Source organism: Lissotriton vulgaris, chromosome 4_1, assembly GCF_964263255.1.
Source record: "Lissotriton vulgaris chromosome 4_1, aLisVul1.2, whole genome shotgun sequence".
NCBI classification, from domain to species: domain Eukaryota; kingdom Metazoa; phylum Chordata; class Amphibia; order Caudata; family Salamandridae; genus Lissotriton; species Lissotriton vulgaris.
This window is the reverse complement of record NC_141691.1, coordinates 1,475,063,096-1,475,090,952: the sequence shown is the minus strand read 5'-3', so window position 1 is coordinate 1,475,090,952 and position 27,857 is coordinate 1,475,063,096. Positions and strand designations below refer to the sequence as shown.

General features: G+C 51.0%; 1 protein-coding gene across 1 annotated transcript in view; it reads left to right on the top strand.

Moving 5' to 3' along the window:
• PRKDC (protein kinase, DNA-activated, catalytic subunit) overlaps positions 1-27,857 on the top strand; it is a 2,818,033-nt gene that overhangs the window by 1,159,505 nt on the left and 1,630,671 nt on the right. The window contains exon 45 of the mRNA XM_086965729.1: positions 23,720-23,789. Within this exon, the coding sequence (XP_086821855.1) occupies positions 23,720-23,789 (70 nt within the window). The remainder of the gene's footprint in view (positions 1-23,719; positions 23,790-27,857) is intronic.

The following is a 27,857-nucleotide window of genomic DNA, read 5'->3' as shown; positions in this document are numbered from 1 at the left end:
CATCGTTTTTTTGCACTCCACACCACCCTGGGTTAGACAATGGCGATATGCAAATCAGCTCTGACCCTGTGCCCCATGGTGTTACCTCGAAACCGGTCCGGTCCTCGGATGCTTGATTCCGTTCTGGGAAGGACATGGCTTTTGTAGTTCGGACTGGACTGTTCCCATGGGGCACAGGGTCAGAGCTGATTTGCATATCGCCATTGTCTTACCCAGGGTGGTATGGAGTGCAAAAAAAACGATGGATTTGGGCCCAGATCTTTGGACTGGGATGAATGTGTGACATTGATCCACATTCGGTCCATCACCTGTTTTGTTTGCAAATTCTGTCATAAGTGCGCTGGGGATGCTCAGACGTGGGTCCCAGGCACTCCACACCACTGGAGTCAAGCTAGCCGGGCTGATGAGAGGTGTTACCTCGAAACCGGTCCGGTCTTCGGATGCTTGATTCCGTTCTGGGAAGGACATGGCTTTTGTAGTTCGGACTGGACTGTTCCCATGGGGCACAAGGTCAGAGCTGATTTGCATATCGCCATTGTCTTACCCAGGGTGGTGTGGAGTGCAAGAAAACGATGGATTTGGGCCCAGATCTTTGGACTGGGATGAATGTGTGACATTGATCCACATTCGGTCCATCACCTGTTTTGTTTGCATCTGGAAAGAAGCAGCACTTCGCTCCAGCACGACTTCAGAGGCATCCTCGTCCAAGTGCTTTGGGGACTGAGAAGCCCCGACCCCGAGCAGCTCCTGCATCGAAGACCAGCCCTCCAGCATCCACGAGATCTGCGTGGGGCCCTTCTGCCTGGTTGCTGCTCGGCGCATTGTCTGGTCACTTGCCGGCTGGCTGGTGACCTCCTAGACGACAAACTCCGACAACTTCACTGCTGGTCTGGTTGCTCCAGACTGGCCCTTGCTCCCTTCCAAAAGAGGAGCACCCCGGACCTCCTGGTCCACTCCAGACGCCGTTTCCATTCACCGTGTGGGTTGCCTTTGCCAAGGCCTGTTGACTCCGAATCCGACACCGCCGACAGCGAGCGCCTGCGTGGGACAGCTCGTGCCTCCATCCTGGTCGTCGAAGACACCACCTGGTCCACGTGGCTGCAGAGACAAGCGTCCACCTTCACCTGATCCTGACGACGACATCTGGTTCCACTCCTGGTTCCACTCCAGTCACTGGCTAGTGACTTTGAACATTGTCCCCTCTGCGTTCAGGTTCTTCTCTTCACTGATCCACCCTTGGATCACACCGGACACCTTCCTCCTGACCGCCTGCAGCATCTTTTCCTCCAGACTCCATAGACTTCAATGCCGGAACCCGACACGACTTGGCACCTATGCACCCGCAGCCTGTGGGTGAGGTAACACGAGCATTTCGGTGCTCAAGGGTAGCTTGACTCTCCTAGTGTCCAGTTCCACAGTCGTTTTAGTCCTATCTAGTCAGGAACGTCTGTACTCACCTTTTTCTTAAAAGTGTACTGTCCATAGACGTTTGTACGCATCTCGCGTGTGAGTTCACACTCTGCATGCGCGTTCCGTGGGCCTCCTATTACCTACCTCAAGTTAGGATAGCGTGGTCCCAGCGATCCTACAGCCTCTGGACAGCTCCATTCCTATTATTGACTTTCACATTCCACTTACTTAGTATATGGTTTGTCGTGCCCCTAGGGCACCATTGTAAATCGTGCAACTTAAACGTATTTTTCCTAAGAGATTGTCATGTGCTTAGCCCTCTGACCTCATAAAGAGTTCAGAGGTGTATGTTCGTTAATAAATACTTGTTCATTTTCATAACAACCTGTGTGGTGTCCTTTCACTTGGTATTCAAGGGGTTATATGTGGTAAAACAGCTGGCTTCACATACCAAAAGAGTTTAGCCTAAGACTGCTTTGTCCATGCTACCACTAGGATAGCTGGTCTATAAGGTTGACTTACAACCAATCACCATAAGGGTTGTTTGGACTGATACAAGGTGATCACTAGAACTAGTGAGCATCATATATCAGGCCAACTTCTCACAGTGTGGACTATCTTAGTTGTCTGAGGCTGAGAAGTGTCCCCCAGATCCGCCGCCACCTGGATAACCTTTCGACACTCCGCTGTGATTTGCTCCAGCTCTGGTAATTTCAGTGACTTTTTCTGCTGCTGCGTGTCCGATTGGCTTTGGGCGCTTTTTGCTCTGCTCCTTGGGGGCCTGGCTGTTTTTTGGCCTGAGTGTTCGGATGTTCCTCTGGTTTAGATTAGTTCATAAGTTCAGTTCCATCCAGTCCGTAGCTTCCTGCAGGTCTATAAAGAAGGTTGTGTCGTTGTCATGAATAATTTTGAGCCACACCAGGAACGGAAGGGAGTATTGGACATTCTGGTTCCTCAGCAGCCTCTTCACTTTGAGAAATTACGACCTTCTCCTCTGCACTGCCGTGGACTAGACGGGGAAGAGCATGACTTGCTTGTCCTCCACCGTGATGGGGCTAATTTGTCTGGCAGCACGAAGTCTGGCATCCCTGTCCCTCGAAGTATGGCTTCCCTGTCCGAAAATTGAGGACCTTTACTAACATGGGTCGCGGACGTCTTGTTGGCACACGGTGCACCCTTTTAACCGAGAAAAAAGCGGCGAGTTCCTTCGGTGGTGTGAAGGACCAGAGCCAGGTTTCTGCGTATTCAATGGGATCTTTTCCTTCCACTCCCTCGGGCAGATTTAAAATGCGCAGGTTACTTCGCCTGGAGCGCCCTTCCGGGTTATCTGTATTTCCTCAATTGTCGCTACTCGTGCCTGTAAGTCTTTCTTGGAGTCCTGCTGTTCTTTGGTCTGGGGTTGCAGTGTGAACAAGGCTTTTTCGCTATCTGCTACCATGTCCGCTAGCATCCGTTGGTCGTTCCGCAGCAGGTTGAGATCAGTGGCTAGGGTACCAAATCGTTTCTCCATGGTGACTCGTGAATGCTCTACGGCCGCTAGGACCCTATCAAGCTTGTCTGACATGGCAGCATTGGAGTCTGGGTTTGAGTCCTGGGCTTCTTGGGTTGGGGACATCAACCTTGTCTGGTTGGGTGGCTGGGGTCCCCCGGTTGTCTTTGGGCGTCCCATAACTGTGGCTAGTTACATGGTCCTCGTTCCCCCTTCTGTTCTGCGGCCTTGGGATGCCTGTGGCATTCTCTTAGTGGCTCCACTCAGGCATGAGCTAGCCACTGTAATTTACCGATCGATTTCTTTGTTGGCTTGTGGTCCCCATGTAGTTTGTTCCAGCGGCCACTGGCTGGAAGGGCCTGCTTTCTTCAACTCTACTGTGGGCGCACTGCCAGGGCTGCTTCGTGTCCTGCTTGTGTACTTCTCACTGTCTAGTGTGGGCGTAAGTTGCTCCCCTTCTGCATGTGGGCGTTGTTGTACTTGAGGGGGAGAAGGAGGCGGGGGAGGGCTGGGACTGTTCTAAACCCTCTTCTGTCCTTGGGTGTTCCCCGTTCAGGGGCACTGTACGTCTGGATAAACTTGCGGTAGTCTGCCAGGTGTGTAGACATGCTGCTCCCTTCACCTAGGCTCCGGAGGGGCCCCCTTTTGTCTGATTCAGAGCTTTTCCATACGTTCAGGCCGCTCGGTGTCACAAGGGGCCCACTCAACGCTGCTTACCCCCTTGTGATCCACTCGACTAACAGCATGGCCTGTTCCAGCTGGTAGGCGAATCTGGGGTGTGTTGCCACTGGCGGTCTGTTATTCGTGTGTTGCTCGCGCTCGCTGGTTCTTAGAGGCTATTCCCCGGTGACCGCTACCACCCCCCTTGAAGTCTCCCCCTCAGTTATTTGTTGCTGGAGCTCCAGTCCTGCTGTCGCCCAGTGTGTGGGGGTGGGGGGGTGGTGGGGGGGGGTGTAGTTTCGAGGGACGATTGGAGGGTTGTTGGGGCACTCCAGCGTCTGGCCACTTGAGCCTGCTCGTCGAGCCATTGAGCTTGAGCTTGATCTTGGAGAGACCCTCTCCACCTGGTGTATGTAAGAACCCAGAGTCACAGTCAGCATTCTAGTGTTTGTATATAACTACACTAAACACCCACCCACCACTGATTTTTTTTTTTAAAGTAATTTTTATTGTAGACATACAGTTCACATACCAGTATCCACACATTTACAGTTCTGCTCGGGTCATTTAACGATATACTTTTGTGTCTTGTTATACACAGCCTGCAGGCCCACAACCCGGAGGTCGGGCGGTGGCAATCAATCGACCCTCCTTTGTCTGGTTGTTCTTGTTAGGATCATCTTTATCACATTAAAGAGTGCATGTCTACTTTTCTTTCCTAACCTAAATAAACTGTGTGAACTCCCTCTTAAACTGTCCCTCAACAGTGCTACGTGCCCCCCCCCCCCCACCATCCGCTCTTGGGGTCTCTTGTTGTGACTAATCTAGGGTACAACCTTGGGCCATATATTGTCTAGGTGTGTGATGTGCTCGGTATTTCCTGGGTGCAATTCCTGTCCGTGCTGAGGGTCTCCTCATCCTCCGTTAGCATGCTATCCCTAAGGGCCTGTACTAGCGCCTCCCAGGCTGCCGCCATGACAATGCTCTAACGTCTGCATTCCGACGTGCTAATTGATATCTGTGTGTGCTATCACAAGCTTCCCACTTGAGGAATTCGTTATACCATCTCCTGTGAGTTGGGCCTGTCCTCGCCTTCCACTGTCTTATTTCCCTTTTGGCTATTATCAACCCCATATCAACGAATTGACTTGAATTTTTTTTTTTTGGGCGTGTGCGGGAACCAGTGCAGAATGCACACCGCCGAATCAAACTCAATGGTTCTTTCCGTTACTTCGTTTAAGGTCTCCCCTATTGCCTGCCAGTACTCCCGGAGGGCCGGGCAGGACCACAGCATGTGCTCAAGCTCCGCTCCCTCCATTGCACACCGGGGGCACGCCGACTCAGCCACCCCAAAGTACTTTCTGATTCTGCCAGGGGTCATGTAGGCCCTGTGCAGCACGTAAAAAATGAATGAGCTGGAATCTTGCATTTCTCGTGCTATTTCGGGCTCGGCGCACTAGCCGGGCCCAAGTTGTCTCAGGAATATCCTTACCCAGGTCAGCTTCCCATTTGGACTTCAACACCGTGAGGGGCAACAGGTTTTCGCGGAGCATTCTAGAATACAGGCACGTCACAGCCTTAACCGTCCCAGCCGCCATCATAGCATACTGGCAAGCCATGGACGTCTCGGGCTCTGTCAGACCCCCTCTCCAATGCGCCTGCATTGCTCCAACCACAGCAGAGTGCAGAAGGTAGCCCCCTTGTGGCAGATCAAACCGTTCCTGAAGTTCCTGATATGGAAGGAGCACCCCGTCTTCATAGAGGTCTCCAACAACCTGTATTCCCGCATCTTCCCAGTGCTGCAGCTGCGACCAGTCACCGTCGTGGGGCCGCGCCGTCAGCATGCCCAGGGGTATTTCCGGGGCATATGGATGTCTTATCCCCGCACGCCTTTGAGACCGGTTCCAGCAAAGCCGGAACGTTTGTTGCTCAAGTGTCAGGTCTCGAATAGCGATCTTCTGCTGTAGGGCTATATAGGCCAGGACATGCCGTGGCGTGCCTCTCATCCCACCACTCTCAGGGCCCCGGTACACCCGCACCACCTCCTGCATGTATATCTGCAGTTGAGCGGCGAGATAATAAAGCTCGAAGTCCGGTACCGCAAGCCCTCCCTCGTCCTTCGGGCGGGTGAGCATCGCCAGCGCCACTCTGCATCTACCTGCCCCCCACAGGAACGTAGTCAGCTGAGACTTGAGTTGGCGGAAGAAGGAACTAGGGATCCAGATCGGGAGTGTATGAAAGTAGTATAGTAATCGCGGCAGGGCAACCATTTTCAGCAGGGATATACGGCCAGCAACGGATAGCGGGAGCGTGGCCCAAAAGGCCATGCTGCCTTTCAGCGCTCGCACACAGCGGCCCACGTTTCCCTCTAACATATCCGCAGCCGTATGGTATATATATACCCCTAAATGTTTAAGACAATTCGGTTCCCAGTTAAGCATGGGCCGGTGGTCAGGACGACCCGCGTCCCTCCGTAATGGGAACAAGCACGTCTTCGCCCAGTTGACCTTTAGGCCCGATATTTTGCCGAATCGCCCCAGCAGTCTCTCTGCACCTTCCAGCGCTGTTGTGTCATTTTCTAGGAATAACAGCAGGTCGTCGGCGTACAGCGAAATAAATTGCTGACCGTCCCTGCTATCTATCCCCTCAAAATGTCTTCCCGTCCGTGCCTCGGCCGCTAGTGGCTCAATCGCTAGCGCGAATAATAGGGGGGACAAGGAGCACCCCTGTCGGGTGCCCCTTTCCACCGGGTATTGGTGCGAGACTAGGGGTCCTATCCTCACTCTTGCCACTACCGCCGTATACAGGACTCGCGTCCAATTAATATACCCTTCTCCCAGTCCGAAGCGTTCCATGACCTTATATAAATAGTCCCATTCTAAACTATCGAAAGCCTTTTTGATGTCTACTGATAGGACTAGAGGCGCTAGGCCCTCAGCGTGCGAGGTGAGTCTCCTGATGTTAATCGTCGTGTTCCGTGCGGGAATGAATCCATTTTGGTCTTCGTGTACTAAGTCGGCATATGCTGTAGTAGTCTAGCTGCTAATATGGAACTCAATATCTTGTAGTCAACGGTTAGCATAGAGAGTGGCCTATCAGATGCAGGGCTACAGCTCTCTCTACCCGGTTTCAGGAGTGGTATTACTAGCGCTTCCCGCATTGATTGGGGCAGGCGACCCGTTGCTCTGGCTTCCTTATATATTGTTTGGAGTTTTGGCGCCAAGATGTCTAGGTACTTACTATAAAATTCTATGGGCAGCCCATCTAATCCTGGTGTCTTGTTGCGGGCCATCCTTTTCACCGCTCCCCTGATCTCTCCTAGGTCAATGTCTCTCCCCAGAACCTTCGCCTGTTCCTCGTCTAGCTGGGGCAATAGGAGGCCATCTAGAAAGACCTCGGTCTCATTCTCTTGATCCCCCGGTTCGCTCTTGTAGAGGCCCTCATAGTACTTCTGAAAGCCATCCAAGATCTCCGTTTGGGAGTAGTGGATGCGACCCACCTCATCCTCTATGGCTAGTATAGGGGAGCATCGCTTCGTGGAGTTTTGCCAGCCATGCTAGCAACGTTCCGGCTTTGTCCCCCTCTACGTGGGTCCTAAGCATATACACCCCGTGGTCGAAGGCTCGAAGTCGCTCCACTTCCACCGCCTCCCTAGCTGAGTTAACATCCTCTTGGAGTTCGGGACGGCCAGGCTGCACCCTCTCCGCTTCCCGCAGCTTGGAATCTGCCTTATTGAGGTCCTCTAGCAGCACCTTCCGCGTGCCCATGTATTTAGTTATGCACTGGCCCCTCACCACCACTTTAAAAGCATCCCATTCCATCGCCCTAGTGGCCGCCGTCCCCTCGTTATCGGTGAAGTATTGGGTTATCCCCTCCTCCAGTGCCGCATGGAACAACGGGTCTTCTAGGGTCTCTGGTCTTAACTTACAGGTCGGCACTCGAGGCACCTCGATCGTCCAGGCCAAGTTGACTATTAACGGTTTGTGGTCCGAGATTGTCCTCGTCAGGTACTCTGACCAAGTTATGGCCGGCAACACGACCTGTGAGCATAATATCGCGTCAATTCGGACGTGGAGGTCTTGGAGGCTGGAGAAGTGCGAGTAATCGCGTTCCTTTGGGTGGTGTGCACGCCAAACAGTCAAACCCCATCCCTCCTGCCATTCTAATCTACCCTTTGTAAGTCGGTGAACAGGGGAGTCCCTTAATGGTGGGTGGGACCTATCCAGTGTTGTGTCCGCTACTGAGTTAAAGTTCCCTCCCATCAGGATCGGGCCCGCCAGGAAGTGTGCCAGTGTCCCCGACAAACCTGTTAGGAAGGCCAGCTGCTCCGTGTTCGGGGCATATACGCTGCATAGTACTATGTCCCTACCTCTCAGCCTGCCTTCCACCACTACGTATGTCCCCTCCGGGTCTATTAAATGTTGTGTTGCCTGAAAGGGTGTGCCCGCCCTAACCCATATCAGAGCGCCCCTAGCATATTCTGAATAAGAAGTGTGAAAGACCTGACCCCTCCATCTCCTCTGCAGTGCTGCCCCCTCCTGCTTTGTGAGGTGTGTTTCGTGCAGCAACGCGATATGGACCCCCCTTCGAATTAAGCAGGCATGTACCTTATGCCTCCTTAGAATCGTGTGAAGCCCCCCGCACGTTCCAGGTTATACACTTCAATACATTAGCATTAGCCATTGTCCCATAATTCAAGTCGCTTTCTCACATAGAATCCCATTCCCTCGCGGATGGTGGACCCCTGCCCCCCCCCCCCAATTCCCTCTGGATGTTTCGAACTTTTCATCTCCCAGGCTTCCCGGGATCTACAGTCGCCAATTGTGGAAAAAGTCCCCAACAGTGTGCCCCTCCTCCCCCCCAGAACAGGCCCCAATATTAGTCTATCAGTTCCCATCCAAACTTATGCAACCTTTCAAACTGTGTTGCTATTGCACGGTCGTAACCGTGAGTGCCTTAAGGGCGAGTGGAGCGTGGCCAAGACCGGAAGGTAGCTACGCAGGCTCTCCCCCCGCACCCTCCCGTGGACCCCCCATGATTAGCAGCAGGCTTATTACCCAGTTCGTAATCCCCGGTCATAATACTCTTTAGTTCGGGAGGTTCTCGTTGGCAATCCTGCCCACTACCTGTCAGCTCTGAGTCAAATATTCAGGATCTCCTCCGACGTCTGCGGTGTTACCAACGGGTCCTTGATTCTTTGTATTCCCGAAAGGTCCGATTCCGAGCCCGAGGCTGAGGCGTGTGTCTCTGTGTCCATGCCCTGCTGTGACTGGGAATCTCCGGATCTCGCCAGCGTTTCCACAGCGTGAAGCTCCGCTTCAGTTTGTGACGCCGATGGTTTCCGTGTGCCTTGTCGTCTTTTGCGCAATCTCTGCGATTTCCCTAGGCCCGATGGTGCCCGTTCCCGTTCTTCTCGGGACTTGGCTCCATCAGTGCTCGCCTTATATGTTTCCCACCACGCCCATGCGTCCGCCGACGTGCCGAAGAAATGTGTCTTATCATCGACCACCACCCTGAGCTTAGCTGGGAAAAGCAAGGAGTATGGGATGCCTTCAGTCCGGAGCTCCCTTTTAATCGATAGAAAGGAGGCACGCAGTCGCTGCGTCTCGAAGGTGAAATCGGGGTACAATGTCACTCTGCTGTTCTCCAGTTAAAACGGACCAGTGTCCCGAGCCCTCTGAAGCAGAAGGTCCCTGTAGGAAGGTACCTCCTGACTATGGTTGCCCCCAACTTTTTTGCCCTGTGTTTTAGCTGGTTTTGGACATAGTCGACCTGGGACCCTGCCAATCAGGACCCCAGGCCTACTGCTCTCTCTTTAAAATGGATTCCATGTACCCTAGGTGCATTTCCAATTGGTACTGGGCCACCCTATCAGACCCTGTAACTCGGGGCATGGGTGTACCCAGGGCTGCCAGGGGCTGAAGCATGTATTATGCCACCCCTGGCTGGCCTCCTAAATTTGACACAACTGGCTGCATGACAGCTGGGGCAAAGTCGTGTAATCACCCTTTGCTGTAGGTGTAGTATACCTATACCTAACCCTAAAATGGACACACAGATTCCTATCAGTCACTCCTATGGCAGGCCTTGACAATCCTGAAGGCAGAGTGCTTGGAATCGTGTGAGATGGTGCTCTGGCATGAGCTGAGCCTGTCTGCAGCTTGCGGAACCAAGTCCTAATAGCTGTTCCATGATATCGCATACCATATACTCTTAAGTGCATTATAATCCTCGCGGTTAAATGCTAACTTTGGTATTGCTTTATCAAAACATGTCGAGTAAGGTGTCATACGAATTGGAATACTAACCCCTCACCAATTCTGGCGACGGGGTTAGCATTCCACCCTTCTAGAGGGACACGACATGTATGTAACTGTGAACCCCGGTTAAAGTTAACTGAAGCCTCAGCTCCACAAAATGGATGCTGCCACCACAGACACGAGTCTGACCCCCTGCAGCTGGGAGTCCTTCCAGTAAGGGGAGCCTGGACAAAGGGTTTCCTGTCAGGGGCGGTGCTAGCACCGGCCCAGACATGGTTTTGTGTATCCTGGGTAGGCAGGGATTTTCAGGAAGGTGACTGCTGAGTGGCACCCCGGTGCTCACTACGCATAGGCCAGTCAGAACCAGTTCCAGGGGCACACCAGCCCCTGGCCTGGGGAAGTCCGGCATGGCTGAGGGGTGTAACCACCCCCCACCTAGTCCCACCCATAGGCAGGACCTAGTCACCGGGTCAGCCCCCTTTTTTAGTATAAAGATGGGAGCGGGCCCCCTGTTCAAATTAGATCATCTTTGGAATCAAGACACGACTTTCTTCGAAAGGACTTCACGATTTCTTCTTCAAGATTCTCCCTTGTGGCTAAGGAGTAGTCACCCTGCATCAAGCGGGCACCATCCTAAAGAACACTGCGGTCTGCTGCAAGTCCTTCATCACGAATCCGACGACCCAGCTCGACGAGACCCGGCTTCCCTGGCACCTCTGACCTCTACTCACCTCTACAGCCAAGCTGAGAACCGTGAGTGCGACGAGACCTCGAGGGACCGACGATCGCCAAGACGGCACGACATCTTTACTGCAAGCCCACCGTGTCCTCCACGGGTGAGTGCTTTGGGGTCCGAGAAGCCCCGACCCTGCACAGCTCCAGCACCCAAGATCAGCCTCCCTGCATCTCCACGATCTGCGTGGGGCCCTTCTGCTGTTTGCTGTGCACCGCGTTGTTTGGCTACTAGCCGGCTGGCTTGTGGCCTTCTGAACGACGCCCGACGACATCACTGCTGCTGGTCTGGTTGCTCCAGACTGGCCCTTGCTTCCTTCTTCAAGAGAGGCACCCCGGACCCTCCTGGTCCACTCCAGACGCCATTTTAGGTCCACCGCGTGGGCTTGAATTTGCCAAGGCTTTGTTGCCCAATCCTGGGTCCAGCGACGCCGACAGCTTCTATCTTCGTGGGACAGCTCGATCCTCCTTCCTGGTCGCCGACAACGCCTCCTGGTCCGTGAGATCTCCGAGCCCAGCGTCACCCACACGCCTTGTCGAGGTGGCTACCATCCGGTGCCCTCCTGGTGCCCACTGACTACTGGCTAGTAGTCTCGAACTTGGTCCCCTCTGCTTTCAGGTGTCATCTTCCATCGATCCAGGCTTGGATCCACCGAACTTTCTTCACTGGTCGCCTGCCAGCAACTTCTTTCTTCCAGGCTCCTGGTCCGTCAACGAGGATTCCCGACGTCCTTTGAGTCCTTTGCAGCTGCAGCCCCTGGGCTAGGTAACTTCGGCATTTCGGTGCCCCAGCATAGCCTCACTATCCAAGGGTCAGAATCTACTTTCGTTTTCTCCCTACCAGGTCGGGTTCGCCCGAGAACACTAACTTTGCAAATTCTAGCTACCATAGACTTTGTCCCGCATCTCGCGTGAGAGTGCACACACTGCACCCGAGTCCCCTGGGTCTCCTAGAAGTAATCTAACGATTCTATAGTCAAGTCCTAGCGATTCCAAAGGCTATTAGTACTGTACTTACCTGCTAGTAATTTCGCATTCCACTTTTCAAGTATATGGTTTTCCGTGCCCCTCGGGCATTTGTATATACTGTGCTAACTTAAGTATTTTTGTAAGAGTTTTGGTTTGTGCTTAGTACCCTGTCCTCATAAAGAGTACAGGGCTGTTGTGATTCTTAATAAATAACTGTTTATTTTCATAACACTTGTGCGGTGTCCTTTCACTTGGTGTTCAAGGGGTATATGTGGTATAACAGCTGGCTTAACACGCCCTCTCGAGTCTTTAGCCTTAGACTGCTCGTATCCACGCTACTAGGATAGCTGGTCTATAAGGTTGACTTACAACCAATCATCAATAAGGGTTGCTGGACTGATACATAGTGTTCACTAGAATAGTGAGCACTGCATATCAGGCCACCTTCTCACAGTCCCTGTCCTTATAATGCAGCAATTTAGCTATATTCGGTCTCGGGGGCAGGCCCGGTTTGGGCGGCCCAGAAGGGACCCGGTGTGCGCGCTCCAGGGTGAAGAAGGGTGACAGGCCCTCCGGCGCCACCGTTGTCCTGAGCCAGTTGTCGAGGAACTCAACCATGTCGTCCCCTTCCGCCTTTTACGGCACTCATAAGATACGGACATTACTACGTCGGCTCCTATTTTCGGCGTCCTCAACTCGTCTTTCTAGGACCTGGATCCGGTCTAGGGCATCTGTTAGTCTACCCTCTACAGTTTTATGAGCAGGAGCCAGTTCCTTAAGGGTATCTTCGACATCCTTGACCCTATCTTTAAGTTTGTCATGGTCCGCTCGCAGGAGGCCCAGTCCTGAGACCACCTGCGCTATATCTTGCTGCAAAGTGTCTCTTGTGGCCGCTATAGCCTCCAAGATGCGGTCCTGCAACTGCTGCAGCTCCGATGGTCCAGCAGGATCCCCTTCCGCCGCGTCGGAGGCCGCCGCTCCCTCAGTCTTTCCCTTCGTTTTCACCATATTGCCAAGCCACCTACTCCGTCGATGTGCTCAGTGCCCACAATCGCCAATCGGGCCCTCCGCTGTCACCCGGTCCTCCTTTCGAGCGTTGGATCCCAGCTGCAGGGACCGTCGCGTTCCCAGCCACTCGCTTGTTGGCGCCTCGGGGGCTCCGGCCTCAGGGCCTACCGTCTCTGGGTCACCGTTGGATCACCGCTCAGCCCGTCGTTCCGCTTCGTGTTTGCGTCCTTCTGCAAACCGCCATGGTTCACTCGGGTCAAGACCGATCTAGGGCCCGGTGTTGGTCTGGAGGTGCTCTCCACTCAGCACTGTCATGCGGCCTACCCACAGGGCGGGCCCGCGATCTGCGTCTTCGCGCCTTTGCTGTTTCTGTCCCCGCTTGGTGCAATGCACAGATCGGGCTTCCCAGTGTACTGCTGGGACGACCGTGTGGTCTCCCCTTCAGCTCTACTTTCTTAAGGGCGATTGGGGCACTTCTCTAGGACTGCCAGCGGTCGTCTTCTCCGCCGGCGATGGCCGATGGTCGATGGCTCGGGGTTCAGTGTCCCACCCCTTCGTCTCTTTCGGGGGGGGGGGGGGTCGTGAGTCAGCCACCCTCCGGGCCGTCAGCGAGGGCGTCTCGGCCTTGCTGGTCAACACCACTCCTTAGTTCTTCACGAGCTACAGGTCTTTGCTTCTCCGGCCTCCGCTCCCCTGCATGACGCACCAGCCCGGGTCACTCCGTCATCTTGTCTAGTCTCTGCTCTCAGGCTAGTCGGCTCGGTGAGCTGTAACCTTCTCGTCGTTGACCATCTAGGTCCCGTGCTGGGTCACCTAGCCATGTTTGGCGGTATGATCCGGAGTTGGGGCTTCGGCTCCCTCAGGGGGAGAACTGCGCTCGCTGCCGATCAGCTCTTATCACACCTCAGCCGCCATTTTGGGAGCCTCTTGGTTTCGAGTCGTAATGTTCCTCCGGCGCCAAATCTCTGTTAATCGGCTCCGTTGGCGGTTCTCCTCTCCGTGTGCCTGCTGTATTCACCCATCAGCGCCCCATTTTTCCGGGGCCGTCGTGTGTTTTTCCGCTCCGATTTTCAGGATTTCTGTGGGGATCGGGCGCGGAGCTCCGAGCTCACGCCGCCATTCCCTTCGGCGTCCAAGCCACCCCCCCACCCACCCACCACTGATGTCACTGGTCAGGTGACACAGCTCTAATAAAAGTGGCCGAGCGCACATGCTCAAGGCCAGTTGCACCGAGTAAGCAGTGTGTCCTGTGTCTCAGTTATTTCCAGCATGAGGGCCTAAGGCCCGACCCTACAATGTCGACGAGGGCGGACGCTAGCCATGCGTGCCGCAGCTGAAAAAAAAAACACAAAAAGGAGAGAACTGCCAGTGGGAAGGGCACTCACGACCATCCTGTGAGGAGAGGCCAGCGGGGCGTGAGCTGAGTGTGAGAAGGTGGCCTGATATGCAGTGCTCACTATTCTAGTGAACACTATGTATCAGTCCAGCAACCCTTATTGATGATTGGTTGTAAGTCAACCTTATAGACCAGCTATCCTAGTAGCATGGATACGAGCAGTCTAAGGCTAAAGACTCGAGAGGGCGTGTTAAGCCAGCTGTTTACCACACATATACCCCTTGAATACCCAGTGAAAGGACACCACACAAGTGTTATGAAAATAAACAAGATATTTATTAAAAATCACAACAGCCCTGTACTCTTTATGAGGACAGGGTACTAAGCACAAACCAAAACTCTTACAAAAATACTTAAGTTAGCACAGTATATACAAATGCCCGAGGGGCACGGAAAACCATATACTCTGAAAGTGGAATGCGAAATTACTAGCAGGTAAGTACAGTACTAATAGGCTTAGGAATCGCTAGGACTTGACTATAGAATCTTCAGATTACTTCTAGGAGGCCTAGGGGACTCGGGTGCAGAGTGTGCACTCTCACGCGTGATGCGGGACAAAGTCTATGGTAGCTAGTAATGACAAAGTTAGTGTTCTCGGGCGAACCCGACCTGGTAGGAGGAAAACGAAAGTGGATCCTGACCCTTGGATAGTGAGGCTATGCTGGGGCACCGAAATGCCGAAGTTACCTAGCCCAGGGGCTGCAGCTGCATAGGTCTCAAAAGACGTCGGGAATCCTCGTAGACGGACCAGGAGCCTGGAAGAAAGAAGTTGCTGGCAGGCGACCAGTGAAGAAAGTTCGATGGATCCAAGCCTGGATCGAAGGAAGATGACACCTGAAAGCAGAGGGGACCAAGTTCGAGACTACTAGCCAGTAGTCAGGTGGCACCAGGAGGGCACCGGATGGTAGTCACCTCGACTAGGTGAGTGGGTGACGCTGTGCTCTGCAGATCTCACGGACCAGGAGGCGTTGTCGGCGACCAGGATGGAGGAGCGAGCTGTCCCACGATGGATGAAGCTGTCGGCGTCGCTGGACCCAGGATTGGGCAACAAAGCCTTGGCAAATTCAAGCCCACGCGGTGGACTCAAAATGGCGTCTGGAGTGGACCAGGAGGGTCCGGGGTGCCTCTATTGAAGAAGGAAGCAAGGGCCAGTCTGGAGCAACCAGACCAGCAGCAGTGATGTCGTCGGGCGTCGTGAAGAAGGCCACAAGCCAGCCGGCTAGTAGCCACACAGCGCGGTGAGCACGCAAGAGCAGAAGGGCCCCACGCAGATCGTGGAGATGCTGGAGGGCTGATCTTCGGTGCTGGAGCTGCTCAGGGTTGGGGCTTCTCGGACCCCAAAGCACTCACCAGTGGAGCTCACGGTGGGCTTGTTGCAAAGAAGTCGTGCAGTCTTGGCGATCGTCGGTCCCTCGAGGTCTCGTCGCACTCACAGTTCTCAGCTTTGCTGTAGAGGTGAGTAGAGGTCAGAGGTGCCAGGGAAGCCGGGTCTCGTCGAGCTGGGTCGTCGGATTCGTGAAGAAGGACTTGCAGCAGACCGCAGTGTTCTTAGGATGGTGCCCGCTTGATGCAGGGTGACTACTCCTTAGCCACAAGGGAGAATCTTGAAGAAGGAAATCTTGATGTCTTTCGCAGAAAGTCGTGTCTTGATTCCAAAGATGATCTAATTTGAACAGGGGGCCCGCTCTCATCTTTATACTAAAAAAGGGGGCTGACCCGGTGACTAGGTCCTGCCTATGGGTGGGACTAGGAGGGGGGTGGTTACACCCCTCTGCCATGCCGGACTTTCCCCAGGCCAGGGGCTGGTGTGCCCCTGGAACTGGTACTGATCGGCCTATGCGTAGTGAGCACCGGGGTGCCACTCAGCAGTCACCTTCCTGTAAAGCCCTGCCTACCCAGGATACACAAAACCATGTCTGGGACGGTGCTAGCACCGCCCCTGACAGGAAACCCTTTGTCCAGGCTCCCTTCGCTGGAAGGACTCCCAGCTGCAGGGGGTCAGACTCGTGTCTGTGGTGGCAGCATCCATTTTGTGGAGCTGAGGCTTCGTTTAACTTTAACCGGGGTTCACAGTTACATACATGTCGTGTCCCTCTAGAAGGGTGGAATGCTAACCCCGTCGCCAGAATTGGCGAGTGGTTAGTATTCCAATTCGTATGACACCTTACTCGGCATGTTTTGATAAAGCAATACCAAAGATAGCATTTAACCGCGAGGATTATAATGCACTTAAGAGTATATGGTATGCGATATCATGGAACAGCTATTAGGACTTGGTTCCGCAAGCTGCAGACAGGCTCAGCTCATGCCAGAGCACCATCTCACACAATTCCAAGCACTCTGCCTTCAGGATTGTCAAGGCCTGCCATAGGAGTGACTGATAGGAATCTGTGTGTCCATTTCTAGGGTTAGATATAGGTATACTATATCTACAGCAAAGGGTGATTACACGACTTTGCCCCAGCTGTCATGCAGCCAGTTGTGTCAAATTTAGGAGGCCAGCCAGGGGTGGCATAATACATGCTTCAGCCCTTGGTAGGCCCTGGGTACACCTATGCCCTGAGTTACAGGGTCTGATAAGGTGGCCCAGTACCAATTGGTAAATGCACCTAGGGTACATGTTGTAATTTAGAGAGAGAACAGCCAGGCTGTGGGTCTGATTGGCAGGCCCACAGCCAGAGAAAGTCGTAAACCAGTGAAACAAAAGCAAAAAATCTGGGTGATCATAGGATTGCAGACCCTACTCTCCTACACTGAGCCCCGGGCCGACACGGACATGAGAAGGTGACCGGGAGTCTACCCCACACCTCTCTACCCCGCTGCGTCCACATCGGCGGAAAAGTCCGTTGATTCATCCTCTAGGGCTTCCAAGTAGTTCTTGAAGTACTCCCTCCAGTCCTCCCACTTCATCTGTGGTTCTCCTGGCCTGGGTAGAAACTGGATCGGTGCTGTGAGTGATGACGCCTGATTGCTCATCTTGACCTGTCTCTCTGGCCCTTTTTCCTGGCTCCTGGGGCTGCCTGGCGCACTGTCGTTCCTTCCCTGACTTCTGGGGCTACCAGGTGCATTGGCGCCTTCTGCTTGCGGCGTGGCGGAGCTGGACGCGCTTCTTCCCGCTCCCTCGTGGACGCCCTTCTCAGCCAGGGCCTTAGGTGATGTGGTAGCGCGCTCCTACCGTGTTTCTGTGTAGATCGCCTAGTTTCTTGGCTCTCTGACTCTCAGTGCGCCTGAGTGTTTCTCCGCGCCACTGCCACGCTCTTCCCTTCAGTTTTGCAGCGCCTTTACGCTCCCCTCCTTCTTCTGCAGGTTGGTGACGTGGGTGACCTTGTCCTGGGTTTCCCTGTGCTTCTACTTCCTTGGTTTTGCCTGGTTCTTGTTTCTTTTCCTTCTCTGGTCAAGTGGACAGATCCCACTCCTCGTCGCCACTGTAGAAGTGCACAAGTTCCCTCCCAAAGGATCACTCTGAGACAGAAGTAGGTAGGAAAGGGCTTTATTTAATTACAATAGTTATTGCGGAAGAGCGCCGGGCGTCTGGTAGGCATCACGCTCTGCCGGGCTCTGACTGGCGCGAACAGCCGTTCACGTAAGCGTAGTCCCACGTTCACTGCCAGCACGTGTTACGTCACACGCAAGCTGGCTGTGTCTAGAACGCGAACACCACAGTTACTTTTGTAATTTTAACTTCGTGCTTTATTTTTATCTTTAGTAAGAAAGCACAGCGGATGTCTCAACGCCTCTAAAAAAATAGCACGGTCGGCCGTGTCAAATCTATGCTCTGCGTTAATCTACATTCATTTATTTATTTATTTATTTATGTATGTATGTATGTATTTGACCCTACCATAAATTAGATGGGCTTACGAATTCCTCTACGGTATAAATACCTAATTATATAGCATTCCACACTTGCGATAGTAATGAAAAGTAAACAATATTTTAACAAGCATTTGCAATGCAATAGGTCTCGCATTAGGAAAGTTTGAACTATTGGTATTGTTTATTTATGTTTTGTATTTGAATATAGCGAAATTAATAGCTTTGTCATTTACAATACCAATAGTTATAACTTTCGCAAATGTGACACCTATTGCATGTGTAATGCAATATGTATTGTATTTACGTGACTTACATGTATTGATATTACAAATAACAATGGCTTTTAATTGTTTTTAATAATTAATACTTAATAAAAGTTATTGTAATTTATAATGGCAATAGCTTAAACTTTTGTAAAAAACTTTTGTGAAGATTATGTTCAGTGCATTTTATTGTGACGAAAATCCAAGAACAGAAGTGAAATATTAACATCTTTTTGTTACATTTATAATAAAGCTTGAAACATTAAGAGAACATATTTGAACCAGTTGTTGTTGAATGGTTGCACAGAATGATGCTGTGGTGGTGCTGAGTGATGTGATGGTGAACGAGTGATGCTGTGGCGTTCAGTGATGCTGTAGTAGTGCATAGTGATGTTGTGGTGCCCCTGAGTGATGCTGTGGTGGTGCTGAGTGATGCTGTATGCTATGCTGTTTTGTTTTGCTTTCCTATGTTTTGTTTTGTTATGCTATGTTTTGCTATCCTATGCTTTGATTTGTTATGCTATGCTATGCTGTGTTTTGTTATGCTATGCTATGTTTTGCTATGCTATTATATGTTTTGTTTTGCTATGCTATGTTTTGTTGTGTTTTGCTGTTTTGTTATGCTGTGTGGTTGTGTTTTGTTATGCTATGTTTTGTTATGCTATGTTTTTGTTTTGCTATCTTATGCTTTGTTATGCTACGCTATGTTTTGTTGTTTTGTTATGCTATGTTTTGCTATCCTATGCTTTGATTTGTTATGCTATGCTATGTTTTGTTGTGTTTTGTTATGCTATGCTATGTTTTGTTGTGTTTTGTTATGCTATGTTTTGTTATGTTATGCTATGTTTTGTTCTGCTATGTTTTGTTGTGTTTTGTTATGCTATGCTATGCTTTGTTGTGTTTTGTTATGCTATGCTATGTTTTGCTATGCTATTATATGTTTTGTTTTGCTATGCTATGTTTTGTTGTGTTTTGCTGTTTTGTTATGCTGTGTGGTTGTGTTTTGTTATGCTATGTTTTGTTATGCTATGTTTTTGTTTTGCTATCTTATGCTTTGTTATGCTACGCTATGTTTTGTTGTGTTTTGTTATGCTATGTTTTGCTATCCTATGCTTTGATTTGTTATGCTATGCTATGTTTTGTTGTGTTTTGTTATGCTATGCTATGTTTTGTTGTGTTTTGTTATGCTATGTTTTGTTATGTTATGCTATGTTTTGTTCTGCTATGTTTTGTTGTGTTTTGTTATGCTATGCTATGCTTTGTTGTGTTTTGCTATGCTATGTTTTGTTTTGTTATGCTATGTTTTGCTATTCTATGCTTTGTTTTGTTATGCTATGCTATGTTTTGTTATCCTATGCTTTTTTTGTTATGCTCTGCTGTGTTTTGTTATGCTATGTTTTGTTATGCTATGCTGGTGAGGGTGTTTGAGGGCGTGTGAGGGCGTGTGAGGGCGTGTGAGGGCGTGTGAGGGCGAGTGAGGGCGAGTGAGGGCGAGTGAGGGCGAGTGAGGGCGAGTGAGGGCGAGTGAGGGCGAGTGAGGGCGAGTGAGGGCGAGTGAGGGCGAGAGAGGGCGAGTGAGGGCGAGTGAGGGCGAATGAGAGGGAGGGTGAATGAGAGGGAGGGTGAATGAGAGGGAGGGTGAATGAGAGGGAGGGTGAATGAGAGGGAGGGTGAATGAGAGGTGGAGGGTGAATGAGAGGTGGAGGGTGAATGAGAGGTAGGGGGTGTGAGGGTGCTGGGGGTGAGGGTGCTGGGGGTGTGGGGGTGAAAGCTGAGGGTATGTGAGGGTGGGTGAGGGTGTGGGGTTGTGAGGGTGTGGGTGTTAGGGTGAGGGGGTGTGGGTGTTGGGGTGAGGGGGGTGAGGGTGATGGGGCTGAGGGGGTGTGAGGGTGAGGAGGTGAGGGAGGATGAGGGTGTGTGAGGGTGAGAGGGTGTCAGGCTGAGGGGGTGTGAGGGTGAGAGGGTGTCAGGCTGAGGGGGTGTGAGGGTGAGGAGGTGTGATGGTGTAGGGGGTGTGACGGTGTAGGGGGTGTGACGGTGTAGGGGGTGTGAGGGTTTAGGGGGTGTGAGGGTGTAGGGGGTGTGAGGGTTTAGGGGGTGTGAGGGTTTAGGGGGTGTGAGGGGTGAGAGTGAGAGGGGTGTGAGGGTGAGGGGGGTGAGGAGGTGTGCGAGTGAGGGTGTGTGTGAGGGTAAGGGCGTGAGGGGGTGGGAGGGTGAGGGGGTGTGAGGGTGAGGGTGGGTGAGAGGGTGTGTTAGGGTGAGTGAGAGGGTGTGTTAGGGTGCCAGCACACAAGTCTAACAGGGCAGAAAGGCACACAAAAACGAGTCTAACAGAGGGCAGAAAGGCACAAAAAAGAGACACACAGTACTCTCTCAGCAAACAGTGCACAGCGGGCCCACGCATGCGTGTTGCCAAGATGTGTCTCTGGAGGGTGAGCTCGGGCCGTTGGGAAATGCAGATACAGAGGAGGGGATGTCACTCTGCATGAAGCACCATGACAGCTAAACAAATACATGGATGCATTTAACGAAAAGCCCCGGTATTATAAAGGACAGGTCATCCTTGCGGCCCATCTTAGTCCTTTCCCAATTCATTCAATCCCAGTTCAACATTCATTTGCATAAAAGATCAGTGAGCCGTATGCAGGGTGGCATGATGCAAGCAACTGGACACTCACAGGCTTGCAATGCAGCCGCGGGTAACTCCGGAGATGGCGAGGGTGGGAAGGAAGATATTTTGCAAGCAGCTCTCACCTCAGCTAAACGCTGCCACAAACAAGCTCTTGGCATTGCTGTGGGGGGCGGGGGAGAGCATTCATTTAAAGTGTGAAGCAGTAGGCGGGCGAGCGGAACCCTTTGAAACACGGCCTCGCGGCCGTGAAGGTACCATGCATGCCCTGACCTTCCCTCACGACGCTTTGTACTGGGTCAAGAAATGTGGATAGGTCTTAAAAAGGAATACTTTTTTTTTTACACCCATGGGTTGTTTGCTACACCCTAGCCCCGTTTTAAATGACTTTCAAAATTGGGGTGACGTCAGGTTTGACTGATATAAGTACTGCTTCTACATTCCAATTATTCCAAAATGTAGCCAAGTACAACATTAACGAAGATACAGCGTGAATATGATGCGGAAATGGGGGTTGGTGGGGAAGACTTTAGAGTACAACTAAAAAGCGCATGGGAATCAAAACCTAATCTACCAATTCACTTATGCACACCCATCAATTATTGTTACCACGGCACGGAAAAAGCAAAATGCGACAAGCCTGCCCGAGTATTCAGACCTGTGAGGTAATACGCTGTGTAAATTCAATAAGAATGCATACAGGCGGGATTGTCCCGATCCCATAACTCAGTTGCTGCCAATACGTTGCAATATCTGGTGGGACAGGGCATTACCGATACTAAGGTCATGTATAAGGCTACTTCAGAGTGCGCGCTGCCGTTTACACGTCAGAGGCATCCACAGAGGCTCACTGACTAAAAGAAGGGACACCTCTGCATGCTTCCCTCACTTCAATTGGAGCAAGGAAGTTAATGATTGCCAGAGCCTAGTCGACGACCTGAAATAGTTGTTCACACTCCTATACCGTGCAAGGAGTAGCTGATTAACCCCTCACTGTAGCATAGTTTGATGGAGCTTTTCTGTTTCAGCTGAAGAGAGCTGCCAAGGGAGTGATTACCAATCAGTTCTCCTTGCCATTAGTGGAGATGGGGAAGTAGGCAGACAGTTCTGGCGAGGCAGGGAGGCATCACAGTGATCATGGAAAGGGCGCCCTGCAGCAGCCGCCAGGGAATGATCACAATCCACGCCTGGGAGGAAGAGATAGGAGCAGCCATGTCCAGTCACACTGTCCTGATAAGCGAGTGTGCTGACAGGAGGCCTGATTAAACTGGCAGACTTGCTTCAAAACATCAGAAAACAGCACAAAGGGACCGAAAAAATGTCGGATGTATGTGCTTCGGGGACAATGAGAGGCCAGGGGGTGTAGTTGAAATGTCCATCCTGCACACACCAGCCCACCTTCACCACACTGCAGCTTCCGCGGCGCAAACCTTTCTTTTTAGTGGTCGCTGGTTACTAGGTGTGAGGTCTCTTACACAAGTAGCCAGAGGTAGTTTCCTTGAAAATGGCTTTTTTGTATGCGTTTCTGGGTTATTCTGGTTTGGTACGGACTGGTAACTTTTGTAGAGTTAAAGGATGATGCCTGTTTTCGGTTTCTAAAGGGGAGGCTTGTGGGTGTTTTAACACGTGTTGCCCTCAATTAATGCAGCCGTGTAGGCGCTAGGCCGCTAGCCAATTGCTACCGCACAGGCGTGGTATTGATGCAGACACCAATGAATCAGCTAAACATATTAAGGAGTTGCAAGAGATGGTCTATTGTTTTTAAAGCGTTTTTCACCATTTTTGTTTGACATGTATAAAAAATCTGCTCAATTTTAATGCTGTGTTTGTTACTCTTTTAAAAAGGGGCACTACATATTTTTTGTTAATTCCATATTGTAGGAAATAACACAGCCTTGTCTCTGATGTGCTGAAAATTGCAGTGGGTTTGACGGATCCGATGATGGAAAAAGGAACAACTGCTCGTATCTGAATAACAAGCTCGTGGGCAGCAACAGCAGGGGTTTTGGGGGGGAGGAGAAATGCGAGACACGGCCTGGCGGCCGTGAAAACTGTGAAGCAGGGGGCGAGGGACTAAATGCATTTAAAGTGAAGCTCTCGGAGGCAGGCGGCTCGGTAAAAAGCGCGTGCATGAGCACATGCACTCGACGTAATCCGCGATGGTTTCAGAGCTTGGATGAGCCTCTATACTCTCGTCGTATTATCACTTGCACGATTTATAGGACGAGACCTAAAAAACGTTGTCAATAGAGATGAAACATATAGTAATGATTGTTAATAAAGATCATATACTTCTCTCGTTGTGGAGCAGCTAATAAAAGAGAAGGATGAGATCATGCACTGGATATTTATGGTCTCACGAACATTCTAATGTTTTTGATGTAACAATATCCTTTAAAGGGCTGCATGTTGGACTAGCAATAAAAGTTAATTGCATAATGGTAGCCTCCAGTCTTGTAATGAAATCCAAGTATGTGGAATGCCTGGCTACTGGGATTGGTAGGATGCCCTTCTCTGAACCTCCAGTTCTGCCCCCAATGTGTATGTTGTCCAGAGCAATCTGCAAAATGTATAATTTCTTTTTTAAATGGTTTTGGGTCTGTGTTTAATATATCATAAAGTGATATCAGCTGCATAAGAGTTGATAATAGACTTTTGAGACTGCAAATAAATTCCCTTATATGAATGCTTCTCATGCTTATGACAGGCAACTGGGCTTTTATGAGTGTCTAAAAGGACAGGTGACATTCTTGTATTTTTCCCTTTGTACTTCTAATCATTGATGTGGTCCAGTGAGTGCAAATCTGGGCCATTAAGGAGACGTAAAGGCTGGCCCTTAAAATTAACATCTACCTGCAGGTAATGCGGAGTATGCTTTTCAAAGAATTGTCCATTACTTTAATTTTCAAATTTGCGCTACAAAATCTGTGACTCACTTAATTGTCCTTAATAGTGTATTTAATAATTAAAAGTGAAAATACAACTAACACTCCCTTTCATCCATAGCTTCACATAAAAAACATGTTTTATAACCATTTCATCCAAAACTACTGCCTCTGTTTGTAACTTGAACTTTTGTCTTCACAGGTTCCTATAGAGAAGAAAAGAAAGTATGTTACTATTAGGAAACTAGCGAGAGATGTATCTAGTGATCCAGGTATGTCTTAGCTGCATTGTTCTTGGCTTGGGGGTCCTTAGAAGGCACAGAAAACCCCCTAAGATATCCCAAATTAGAGCTTCTGCATTAACCTGCATACAATTCGAATGGCTGTCTCTCAACCCGGTTAAAACGCTGCCAATGAACTGTGAAAACTAAAACATAAAAATCTAACATTTTTACTATCTTTTGAATATTTGTTATTTTCAATATTTAAAAAAAGAGTATTATTAGGCAATAACTTAGCTACAATTACAATGTTGTTGCTAAACTACACTGGAGACAAAATGGAAAATTGTGCGAGTTATGGTTTTTATTTTTGTGTGTGTTTTCGATTGTGCTCCGAGACAAAACGAACGAATTTCAGAGTCGTTATGTTTTAATTTTTACCCACACTGTACTATTGCTGTGGTTTTTTATGTGCCTTTCTAAGGTTTTTTGTTAACCATAGCTTCACTTTAACCCGTTTTTTGCCTTGAATGTTTGGGGCATTTTGATCATATATGTCCGCTAGAATTCCCAGTGCTTTACCCTTTGCAGGCGGCAAACTCCTGCTGTACTCAACCCACAGCCTTTGAAGCCTGGGGATGGCGAAGCACTACACCCTAACATTTGCCGATGCCCCGCAGGCACAACTTTTGGACTCAGGCCAAGGCTTAAGTGCAACACGCCATGGGCGGCCAATCTTTACTGCACATGGTGAAAGGCCTGTGCATTGAGGTTGGCCACAGGGCATGGCCTTCAGGCCCAGCACCCCATCATCTGCATTTGGTCAATCACTGCCTCTGGCCAGGCCCTGCGCCTAGCACAACACTGGAGGGTTAACGTGTGGCGAGACAATACATGCAGTAAATGGCCTTTGTTCATAAGCAGCTGGGGAGGGGAATGGGGGTGTGCTTGCAGGTCTTGGCCTCTATCAATGCACTGCACCCAACTCTTCCTGTGTGGCCCACACCTGCAGCACATAGACTTTCGCCATCCACAAAGGGGGGGGGGGGGTGATGTAAGCTCTAGCTTCTGTCTAGCCAGTGTCCAACTCTCCACAGGCAGCCGGCACCTGCAGCCCCCAACCTTCAGCCATACACAGGGGGTTTGACTGGTGGGCCAGGCCCTGCTCTTCCCTGCCCCAACACTCCACTCTGTACGCTCGCTTCTCCACTGATGACCAACACCATAATCACATAGCCTTTGGCCATGTGCAGCAGGGTTTTGCGGCAGGTCTTGGCTGTGAGAAGTTGGCTTGATCTAAGATGCTCACTAATTCTAGTGATCACCTTGTATCAGTCCAAACAATCCTTTTGGTGATTGGTTGTAAGTCAACCTTATAGACCAGCTATCCTAATGGTAGCATGGACAAAGCAGTCTTAGGCTAAACTCTTTTGGCATGTAAAGCCAGCTGTTTTACCACATATAACCCCTTGAATACCAAGTGAAAGGACACCACACAGGTTGTTATGAAAATAAACAATATGTTTATTACTAACGAACACCTCTGAACTCTTTATGCGATCAGAGGGCTAAGCACATGACAAGACTCTTAAGAAAAATACGATAAGTTGCACAAATTACAATGGTGCCCTAGGAGCACTACAAACCATATACTAAGTAAATGGTATAAGGAAATCGATAGGGGAAATGAAGATGTCCAGAGGCTGTAGGATCGCTGGGACTACACTACCCTAACCTTAGGTAAGGAGCAGGAAGCCCACAGGACGCGTGTGCAGAGTGTGAACTCACATGCGAGATGCAGTACAAAGTCAATGGACACTATAAGTTACGAAAAGGTAAGTAAAAGACAGTTCCGACTGGTTGAGACTAAAACTACAGGATACCTGGACACTAGGAGAGTCAATCTACCCTGAGCACCGAAATGCTCTAGTTACCTCACCCACGGGCTGCGGGTGCATAGGTGTGAAAGTGTGTCGGTTTCCGCGTCAAAGTCTATGGAGCCTTGAAGAAAGATGCTGCAGGCGACCAGGAGGAAGATGTCAGGAGTGATCCAAGGGTGGATCAAGGAAGATGGAGACCTGAAAGCACAGGGGACAATGTTCACAGTCACTAGCCAGTGACCGGAATGGAACCAGGAAGGAACCAGATGCTGTTGTCGCGATCAGGTGAAGAGTGGACGCTTGACTCTGCAGCCACGTGGACCAGGAGGTGTCTTCGACGACCAGGATGGAGGCACGAGCTGTCCCACGCAGGCTCTCGCTGTCGGCGGTGTCTGATCCGGATTCGGAGTCAACAGGCCTTGGTTAAAGGCACCCTATGCGGTGAGTGGAGATGGCGTCTGGTGCGGACCAGGAGGGTCCGGGGTGCTTCTCTTTTGGAAGGAAGCAAGGGCCAGTCTGGAGTAACCAGACAGGTGGTGTATATTTCTTGGATCGTCGTCTAGGAGGCCACTAGCCAGCCGGCAAGTGACCAGACAACGCGTCGAGCAGCAATCAAGCAAAAGGGCCCCACGCAGATCTCGTGGATGCTGGAGGGCTGGTCGTCTGTGCAGGAGCTGCTTGGGGCTGGGGCTTCTCAATCCCCAAAGCACTTTCTCGAGGATGCCTCTGAAGTCGTGCTGGAAGCGAAGTGCATTTTCTCCAAGATGGCCGGTCCCACGTGTCTCGTCGCACCCACAGATCTCAGCTGTGCTGCAGATGTAGGTAGAGGTCGGAGAGGTCTGGAAGTCCGGGTCTCGTCGGGCTCTGAAGTCTGGTTCCCCCGGGAAGGACGACAAAGTGAACTGCTAGAATGCTTGATGATGCCTGCAGATGCAGGGTGGTCACTCCTTGGCCACAAGGGAGATTTCTTCAGTTTTCTGTGGAGCAGAACGTCAACGTCTAGAGTTTCTTCTTTGTAGAGTTTCAAATCAGGATGATCTAATTTGGAATGGGACCAGCTCCTACCTTTATTCTCCTAAAGGGGGCTGTACTGTGACTAGGTCCCTCCTATGGGTGGGACCAGGAAGGGGGGTGGTTACAACCCCTATCCTTTGTCCGGTTTCGCGCCGGAGCTGGGGCTGGAGTGCCCCAGCAACTGGTTTGAACCGGGGTATGCACAGGGACACCTGGTGTGCCCCAGGCATGTCTCATTCCTTTCAGCTGGTCCTACCTCAATACACAAAATCCTGTCTGGGGTGGTGCTAGCACCTCCCAAGGCAGGAAACCCTTTGTCCAGGCCTCCCTCGCTGGAAGGACTCCCAGCAGCAGGAGGTCAGACTTGTGTCTGTGGTGGCAGCATCCATTTTTGACATTGACCCACACCAAATCCTCATACTCCAAACAGAGCTCCGACCCCAACCACCTGAAGTGCATCCTGCTCAACACCCGCTCGGTCCACAAACACGCCATCGAACTATGGAACCTATTCGACACCACATCACCGGACGTCGCCTTTCTCACAGAAACCTGGATGAACACCTCATCAGCGCCCGACATCGCCATAGCCATCCCGGACGGCTACAAGATCATCCGAAAGGACCGCATCAACCAATCGGGAGGAGGCATCGCCATCGTCCATAAGAACACCATCCGCATCACGACCAGTTCCGACGATAACCTTGCAGCCGCCGAGTACCTTCACTTCCAGATCCACACCGACCCCAAGACCACACTCAGAGGCACCCTCATCTACAGACCACCAGGACCTCGCGCACAGTTCAGCGAAGACATCACTGACTTCATCAGCCCTCACGCCCTCCCCTCCGAGGACTACATTCTACTGGGAGACCTCAACTTCCACCTGGAAAAGAACAGCGACGGCAACACCGCTACCCTCCTGGACAATCTCGCCAATCTCGGACTCAGACAACTTGTTAATACCCACTGTGCCGGGCACACGCTAGACCCAATCTTCACCTCCAGCAAGCACATCTCCTTCAAACACACCACATCTCTCCATTGGACAGACCACAGCTGCGTTCACTTCAACTACAAAAAGACTACGACCCACAACCCCCCACAACCAATTCCCCGCAGAAACTGGAACAAAATGACAACCGACCAACTCCTCACATCACTGCACCAAAACCCCCCTGCAAAATCATCGGACCCAAACCTTGCAGCCACCAACCTCACACAA